Below are 9564 nucleotides of genomic sequence, written 5' to 3' on the forward strand. Positions count from 1 at the left end.
CTTAGTCCCACCCCACTAGCAATAAAAAAAATAATACCTCATAATTGTTCATTTTCTCTTACTGCCCAACAGGTTCTGACACACGCATTAAATTAATTGCTTGTGACGTCAGCCTTTCTCATCATTTCTTCGTATTGCCATGATTCATTGTCACAAGATAATATTGGTCTAGCAGGTGTTTCATAAATACATAAAAGAAATATAGAATTATATTAAGTTTATATGGTGAATATTGAAAGGAACGGAAGAAGAAATCATTCACTAATCTGCGAAGTGTGAAGTGGGCCACCGGTAGCGCAGCTGGTTTAGGCACTATATTACAAGCCGCAAGGTCGCGGGTTTGATTGCCGATGAGGTTACTGATTTTTTTTTTTAGTTTACCTAATTCTTCCAGCCCTGGGATCGACTCAGCCTCTAACGGAAATGAATACCAGGAATCTTCTGGGGGGTAAAGGGCGGCCGGCGCATAAGGCTGACAACCTCACCGTCATCTGTGATCCAGTTGTCTAGAAAATGGGCGAGCCTCGATGTATCAGAACCCTACGGACTTCCACGGCCTGTTACAGGGATAGCTTTAACTTTGCATATACTTTAGGGCGTGTGATGCCTTTATGTGTTAGCTTTGTTAATATTCACTAGTACCTAAAGTAATTAAATATCATAACTTATAAGGTAGGAGAAGTATGGGAAATGAAATTAGGTTATCGTAATAGTGAGTATGACGATTACTATTCGTCACATTTTTACCCTGAAGATAGAGGGAGCAGGTTCCTGAGACTACATAACGCCAAATTCCAGAAGGCAGTAATTCTACACACCTTTGTATACTTTGCAGCCATATTATCAATGAATGTAGGGAAAAGCCAGAGCTAAATAATTATTAGATACTCACGTCATTAGATTCGACTTTCTTCCCTGGAGCAGCGCCGCATATCATCACCCCACATAAAAACACTATTAAGAAGAACTGCGCCATATTATGCGTTGTGTACTGAAAGAGATTCACACACAGACTGACGCTGAGTACAAGCCTGCCCAAGTTCCTACCTCCGGGTAGAGGCAAACACTGCAAACATTCGACTCCAAGGACAAGATGGCCGCAGCATATTAATTTGCCTGATTTCCAGGTTTCCCCACTACCCGCGTCCATTGCTGCGTATGTTGTGTTGCTTGTCTGTTACTTTCATTCGTTGACGTAAGAAGTGAACTGTCATTGATCTCGGAAGCCATATTCCACTCTCAGCATCTGAGTGTGATAGCCAAGGTTATTGCAGGTGTGACTGTTTATATTACTATAGGAACGTTTCGGTCGAAATTTCTGCTTCAATCTTCATGTAGCCTGACGAAGAGGGTAGTTGGTTCTACTGAAATATTGCCACCTATGTAACAAACTACATGTGTGATGCAATATAAGTCCTTAATATAAAAATTGAATGATTCTTTTATCGATTGATGAAGTGTTAAAATAGAGTGAAATCCCTGTACCGAAGTGTGGAGACTTGCAGGAATGAATGTACGTACAACTACATGGAGTCATAACCTCAACACTGGATGGAAATTAATGGTTAGCTTCAAGCTTCGGCCCCTTTGCGATATGGAAAGAGAAATAGATACTATAGGGTTCTGACGATGGTGTATAACACACAGAGATACTGGGTTTTCGGACTTTGTCCATCGTCCAGAGATTGAGGCTAGCTCTTTCTAAGGGACCCAACAGAGTAGGTGTCTTCCCTCACCTGAGGATGGAAACAGATCCAGTTTCCGAAACGTCGTGTTTTTCTTAGTTATTTAGAATACGGACGATGGACGAAGTCCGAACACCCAGTATCTCTGTGGGAAAGAGAACTAGTTGCCCAATAGATAGAAGTGTTCGTGGACCCTCCTCGGTGGAGACCAAGAAATCTTCCCTCGTGCCTTGACTTGGAACTCAGAAGTCCAGGTCGTTAGGATGATGGAACATCAACGAGCTTCAATTTTAGATCGTAAGTATTCCGTCTGCCGGTCACGGTAGCCGAGCGGTCTAAGGCATGCACTGTCTTCGCTCTCTCGGAAGCCGGGATAGTGGGTTCGAATCCCACACAAGTCATGGATAATCTCATAACATTTGGTTTTACTAAACTTTCGACCTCCAGCTGCTCGAAAAAACCCAGCCTCCGTTTCACTTGTACTAATAATCAGCGTTCTAGCTCATCAAATTCGACAAGCTGCAACATGAAGAGATCTGTCTTGTGTGATTAACGCCATATAGTCCGGCGAAGACAACAGACGTTACGGAGGAATTTCTATAATCTCAGTCCTAATAGTTCAGAATTCAGAAATTAATCTGACACTCATGGGAGAGGTTATATGCCATACAAAATTTCATTTCGAAAAGAACGAAAGGCGTAAAACAGTTTCCATATATACGTATAGGCTGTGATTGGAGGATAACATTAAAATTGGTCTTCAAGAAATAGGATGCTAGAATGTAGATTATTTTCAAGTGGTTTATTATAAGGTCCACTGTGGAAGGCTCTTGTGAATATGGTAATGAATACTTAATTTTGATAAAATGCAATAAATTTCTAGATTAGCCGTGGGACTACCAGTTAACAACAAAATTTATTTATTTACATATTAATGTAACAACTGTCGAGAATTCAGCACTAATTTTTATCGTTTGTTACATAAGTTACTAATTTCCTTGCATTTTTTCCGTATTCATTTCCACCCTTGTATGTTATGGAATTGTAAGTTGAAGCCGACGTTTAACTCCATCTCTCACGAGTAACACGCACAAATAATCAATCGTAATATAATATACAACATTTAATATATTTACGTCAAATTATTATCAATACTCACAGAATACACACGATACAACATATCTAAAAGCTGCTCAGTCGTTCGTGAATTATTAGGTAACTTAGTTTCATGAAACCTGTCAGCGTACGCCATTTCGCGGCTATAACGCGGCGATAAATCTCTCCGTCACATTATTCTTTGTCATGCGCACAAGCGTTAGGGGCTTCACATATTTACAGTGCAAGCGTGACGTCATAAATTACGTGTTGAAAGATACAGAATGCAGGCTTTAAGAGGCCCTTCTATAAAAGCTATTTTGATTAAAATTATAGTAACTGAAGAGAAGGGAACTATTATTGGCAGAGCCATCTGTACGACAGAATAAGTACTAACTGCGTACAGAGTACATTTACGACTTTATTTTATTGAGAGATTTATGGCTTATTTAATGATGCTCTCTAAAACCGGTGTTTTCAGCTGGAGGCAGGTTTCTAAATTCAGAACGCAGCGCTGTTCAGGTTTTGCATAATAAATCAGGCGTCAGGGTGACGAATAAATTCAGATAATTGGATTTATAAATTTGTGCAGTTAACAAACAGTTATCACTTAACACAACTCTTTTCTTGGTCTCGGATTTTACTTCCCTGATATCTTGGAAATGCAAGAGCCTTATAAATGTACGTGTTTAAAAAGGCATTGATCAAAACATGCAGAATATTTTCACCTGTTGTTTCTTAAACGAGTTATACTTGGTCAATCATCTATAATTTTTTATTGCTAGTGGGGTGGGACAAAGTTCCTTGTGCTGCGGCCACTTCTGGCCCATTGTACCAGCCCCAGATGATAGGTGAGGGTGATTGTGGAGCAATTGGTGGAATGAAGATTGGCAGGGGAAACCGAAGTACTCGGAGAAAACCTGCCCCAGCGCCACTTTGTCCTCCACAAATCCCACTTGACCAGACCCGGGATCGAACCCAGGCCGCCGCGGTGGGAAACCAGCGACTAACCGCTTGAGCTATGGTGCGGCCCAAGTGGGCAGCCATCTAAACCAAAGAATCTAGACTGAGGATATTTGAGGGCAATGTGCATATTGGGACGTAAAAGGGACGAAGTGAGAGGAGCTGGAAGACAACAAGATAAAGGGGAATTTCCTAATTTTAACTCGTCAGATCATATTAGAATGACCAAATAAAGGGAGATAAGACGGGCGGAGCGCGTAGCATCCATTGCGAGAGGAAAGAAATCCAAAAATACTTCTGCAGAAAACCCGAAAAAACATGATTTTGCATGCGTGTAGATGGAAGGGTCATATTAAAGTGGAGCTTAAAAATATATAACTGGAGGCTCTTGATTGGATTCGTCTGGCTCATGAGAGAGGCCAGTAGCTGGATGTTACAAACATGTAATGAACCTTCGGGTCATATCAAAATATGTGATCTTCTTGAAGAGCTGAGCACCTGTAAGCTTGTCAGGAAAGAGTCCCCCACGTGGAGATAGTGTTACTTACGTCTTTGGTTTTGAACATGTTAAATAAAACTAAAATTAAATATGTTACTTCTTAATCTAGAGATTTTTCTACGATTTTTAAAAAAAATAATTTTTCTTGTAATAAATATGTACTGTATAATAAATAAAAAAGCCATATGTGAAGTTAAATTGCTGCAGAGAATTACTGCTGTCAGTATTATTTTCGTATGTATTTTTAGTACACGGTCGCGGGTTCGATTCCCGATGAGGTCATCGAATATTCCAATTATCGTAATTGTTCCAGCTATACTGTGGCCCTAGCTTCGAGTGAGCCTCTGAGTACCAGGAATCTTACTGGGGTAAAGGGCAGCCGGCACGCAAGGCTAACAACCTCACCTTTGCCTGTGAGCCGATGTTCCAGGAAACGTGGGAACCTCGAAGCCTAACAACCACGTGGGCCTTCACCGCCTCTTACAGTGATAGCTTTACCTGCTTTTCCACGTGTGGGGTTTACCCAGCCTCTGTCCTATGGGTACCGGGGACTCTTTCTCCAGGGTTAAAGCGGCCGGGGCGTGAAGCTGACCACTCTTCTCCACCTATTATCGAGGCCAATAAAATGTGGATTTATACATCCACTCTCTTTTGTCTTCTTGGGGTAGTGCTTAATTAGTTAAGCATATGGCAATTCGTTGTTTCACGCTAGGCACTCCCTGTGATTTAGATTTATTTTTATTATTTTATGTATTCTGTTGTTTATATGTGGTATTAAGCTGATGTCGGTCAGTTAGACTAAAACATGTAGTGCAGTTAATAAAATGGTTTCACTAAGTATAGTTTTATTGTACGATAATCGAAATGTTGTTGTACGACGGCACCGAAACCTTAATAATTGGACTTATGTATTAAAACATAAATATTTTTTTCAAGCTGATTCAGAGTAGTGGTTTGCAAACAACTCGCCATATAGTTACCCTTTACATGAAGAAGGAGACACAATTTTCTCCCGCCTACCTTTTGTTATTTATATAAGGTGCAGAAGACAGTAAGTTATAGTATACGAAAGTGGGAGTATTATAGCTTTTTTTCCAACTTTTAAACATGGAAATAAGCTCAAATTTCCTTAACCCTCATTGGCTTTATAATCTTCTTACACTTGCTTCAAAAGTATATTCAGAACACTGGAATTTCCGTATTTACGCATGTATAGGCCGCGTGCGTGTATAGGCCGCAGCACAATTTTCAGACAGAAATTATAGAAAAATTAATTTTCTTGGAATATTATTTCAGGAGTAGAACACCCTGTATTACTAATTATGAATATAATTTTTTAAATGAAGTGTGATTTCGAATATTTCGAATATAAGCCGCACCCCAGTTTTCCTCTTGAATTTTTGGCAAAAAATGTGCGGCCTATACATGCGTAAATATGGTATTCTCTTTAATTTTTGTCAGTTTCGAGAAAATGTACAGTAACCGCCTCTGTGATTGTTCTTCGCAGCGGCTATAATTTCCAAGAGTACAGTCTCCATCAGTAAGAGTGGTAATTGCACCATAGTTCACAAACTCTGTTTGTATAGGATCGACTGGTAGCTGAATTCTGTTGACTCAAGAGGTTCAGCAAATCAGAGTTACGAGGCTTTATATCTTGAAGCTCGATCCGTCTGGCGCTACAGTGACTTGTGCCACTCTTGCGCCAAATGTCTGACGACGGTGGAATCCCCCATGTCCGACAAACTGTGGAAGAGGCGCAGAGGCAGGTGCCTGCACTTGGTTGTTGACGTGGAGTGGGAACAAGGGGCGCTGCGTTATCGGCCTTGTACTCTGCAATAAAGTGCTGATTGCTGTCAGTGTTGAGATGGGGATCTGTAATGAAAAACGAGGGAACCAAATCTCAGTATTCAATTTAAAGTTATTTTAAGGGAGAAATTCCATAACCAGAAAGTTCGTAACGCAGTGAATACCGTACATACCGACTGAATACGAAAAGCCGTAGGTCAGAAACGTGGTAATACCGTTATATCCCTGTAACTGAGAGATGAGGACACGTTTTGGGCATGAGTTCCACATACCAAAACAAGAAAAATACCTATATCAACATGTGTCACGGAAGCATTTCGGGGAAACGCGTTAGCGTAGTTGGTTGAGGCATTATGCTACAAGGAACAAGGTAGTGGGTTCGATTCGCGATTAGGTTACTGGATTTTTCAATTGACCTAATCATTTCAGCCGCACTATAGCCCTGGGGTCGACTCGACCTCTAACAGAAATGAGCACTAAGAGTCTTCTTGGGGTAAGAACGGCCGGCGCGCAATGCTGACTACATCATAGCCATCTGTGAGACGATTGTCTAGAAAATGTGGGAGCTTCGACGTCTCACAAATCTATGGGCATCCATAGCCTGTTACCTTAATATTTTATTGTTGAGAAGTACATTTATAATAAATGCTTAAATGACCTCTTTGAAATTCAATGCTTGTCTCGACACGTCTCATTATGGACCACCTCATCAGTACAGAGATGCCGGGGCAGCTGCGGATAGTCTGACAGGCGCCCACACTGCGATGGTGAAGTCTCTTCCTTGTCAACAGGAGCTGCATACGCAAGGTGTTTGTGTGTCCGCATACGTAAAAATCCAGAAGATTGAAGTTAGGTGAGCGTGGAGGCCACGCAGCGGATCCTCCTCTACCTACCCCTCGGTCACGACAGGACCCCTCGAGCAGCACGGCTAAACTGTGCCGAGACACCATCATGCAAGTACAGCATTCTTTCAGCTATAACTCACAAATTAATTGCTTCCGGACACATGCTGGTATGAGCATTTTTTCTTGTTTTGGCTTGCAGAACTCGTGCTCAAAGCTGTCTGCATCTTCGTTACACCCTGTGTATAAAGAACTTAACGGTGAGAAGAGAATTCTGAAATTAACCGATTACGAAATACCACAGAAATGAACTGTAGGCAGTTAACATATATGAATATAAGTTATACAGCAGATCACGAACGAGCGAACAGTCCTTTGGTTCAATGTGCATGTAAAGTATTGATAATATTTTGATGCGAAGTGTAATACAGTATATAAATGAGACAATTTACTACTGATTATTTGTGCTTGATATTCGTTGTAGATGGCGTTAAATTTCGGCCTCGACACATAATTCGATTAAATTGGAAGCGAACATGGAAGAAGGGAGAGGGGGCTAATAGTACATAAACTTATTCAGTCAATGATGGTACTTCCCCCTGAAATCTCAACGGACGTTAAACTAGTGATTATTTAAATGTTTTTATCACGCTGATTGCAGTAATCGAAACCTACAGAGGAACAAGGTCTCGCAAAGAACTATTATAGGAAACTTTTAGGCTATAGTCCAGGGTAATAGGTAAACATCTCTCTGTGCTTAACTAATTAAGCACTACGCCATGAATACGCATGTGGGACTGGATGTATAGAACCACGTTTCACGCCTCGGCCACCTTACTCCCGGGCTGGATGGGCCCTAGAACCAGTGTAGACGATGTGTAGAAGAGAAATTTCTTACCCCACTGAGACTCGAACTCCCGACTCCTCAGCCAGTCGCTATAACGACAGCGCTATCCCGTCTATCCCGAGAGAAGATATAATTAAAGCGTGGTCACAAATTTCTTGATAAGGACCATTCGCCCTTATGGAAATATTTGATAAGTATTAATTTCCGAACAGGAAATTCCGAATAACCAATTAGTCATTTGTTAAGAAATGCACATGGGTTCATGACGTGGCAGAGTACGTGGCTGGTCGCTGACTAGTCTCTACGCATGCGTCACTGCCGTGGCAAGGCTGGATTTATGATTGCCACTCCCAACTTATTTTAGGTTTCACCTTGAGTTATCCTTATATAAGATGTGTGGAAAGAGGCCAGTAAATTTTAATGAGTGTAGTTTTCTCAAGTTTATTTCTGTGTGTATACTATTGACTGTGGAAAATATCTTTGTTCCTACGTCATAACTTGAATAGCCAACCTTACGGGAGGAAAACATCGTCAGCGTGGTAACTGGCATGAGTATTTGAGTTTCGTTTTATGTGAACAAGGAATGTATTAACTTTGATGCAACCCTCTGTGTCACTAGATGAAGCAAGTATTGAAATATTTTGCCCACACTTTATTTGTCACGGATAAATACTTTTTTTTTTCTGTGGATTAAAATAATTTTCGTAAGAAACAAATCTTTACTCACAATGTGGCAGTTAATAGAAAAATGGAGTTTACCTTAAGGAATTTAATTGTACGAACACATTTTCAAGAACGCGTTCCTTCCTTGATACTGTGGCATGTCGCACATAAATGAGCTGTACCATATTTCCCGAAATATTTTGTATTATTTACTTCCGTAACGTAAATATATTGTAAACAATTATTAAGCCCTATATATTTTAGTGGAAGAATATTTCGATATGATGCTTGAGGTGCATATGTGAGGTTCATGCAATTTGTTTGATAGATGCATACCTATGTGAGGACTTCACAAGATAGACACGATGTGTGTGATGCTGCATTTGTGTAGCACACTTTCTCTTGACAGACACAGTTATGTACCTGTGTGTAAGATCTAAGGTTCTAACGGTAGAGAATACTGAGATTACGACCTTCCGGGATTTGACTTCATGTAGTTTCTTCCACCATGAAGATGGAGGCCACAGTATCATGCGAAACTTTTATACACATCTACCAAATCATGCATGACTTCACATATCTGAACCTAAGTGTCTATATAGAGATTCTGTGTGACCAGTGTTAGTGCAGTTGATGTATAGACGTTNGCAGTATCATGCGAAACTTTTGTACACATCTACCAAATCATGCATGACTTCACATATCTGAACCTCAGTGTCTAGATAGAGAGTCCGTGTGACCAGTGTTAGTGCAGTTGATGTATAGGGGTTTACGTTAGCGATTGTCTCTTCGTTAACATAATTTCATTAATTACGGTTGAGTTAATCAGTGGTCATAAAATATAAATGAAATTATGGAGGTCAGTTTGGAAGAAGGCGTGATGACACCTTCGTGTCCATACTATGGACCACAATTTTAAGTTAAATATTTCTACGTCTTTGGCTGTGACGCCGTGTAGTTTCGTAGAAGTTTAGTTATAATGTTTTTCATAGACACTGTTGTGAGAATCTCACACAAGCTGAAAAGTCTGTCGTTTCTTTCGCTGTATTATGTGGTGCTGATATATCACTGCAGCCGATTCGCAAATAAGACCCAATTTAATTACAATAAATGGGGCCGAGCCATAGCTCAAGCAGTTAGTCGCTGGCTTCCCACCGCGGCGGC

The 9564-nt window shown here is 40.6% G+C and overlaps 1 protein-coding gene across 1 annotated transcript in view; it reads right to left on the reverse strand.

The window, feature by feature from the left end:
• Positions 1 to 1063, reverse strand: part of LOC111870864 (glycine-rich protein 1) — a 13719-nt gene extending 12656 nt beyond the window's left edge. The window contains exon 1 of the mRNA XM_023863457.2: positions 893 to 1063. Within this exon, the coding sequence (XP_023719225.1) occupies positions 893 to 976 (84 nt within the window). The 5' untranslated portion in view covers positions 977 to 1063. The remainder of the gene's footprint in view (positions 1 to 892) is intronic.
• Positions 1064 to 9564: the final 8501 nt, after the last annotated feature.

This window comes from Cryptotermes secundus, unplaced genomic scaffold (assembly GCF_002891405.2).
Source record: "Cryptotermes secundus unplaced genomic scaffold, Csec_1.0 scaffold709, whole genome shotgun sequence".
Classification (NCBI taxonomy): domain Eukaryota; kingdom Metazoa; phylum Arthropoda; class Insecta; order Blattodea; family Kalotermitidae; genus Cryptotermes; species Cryptotermes secundus.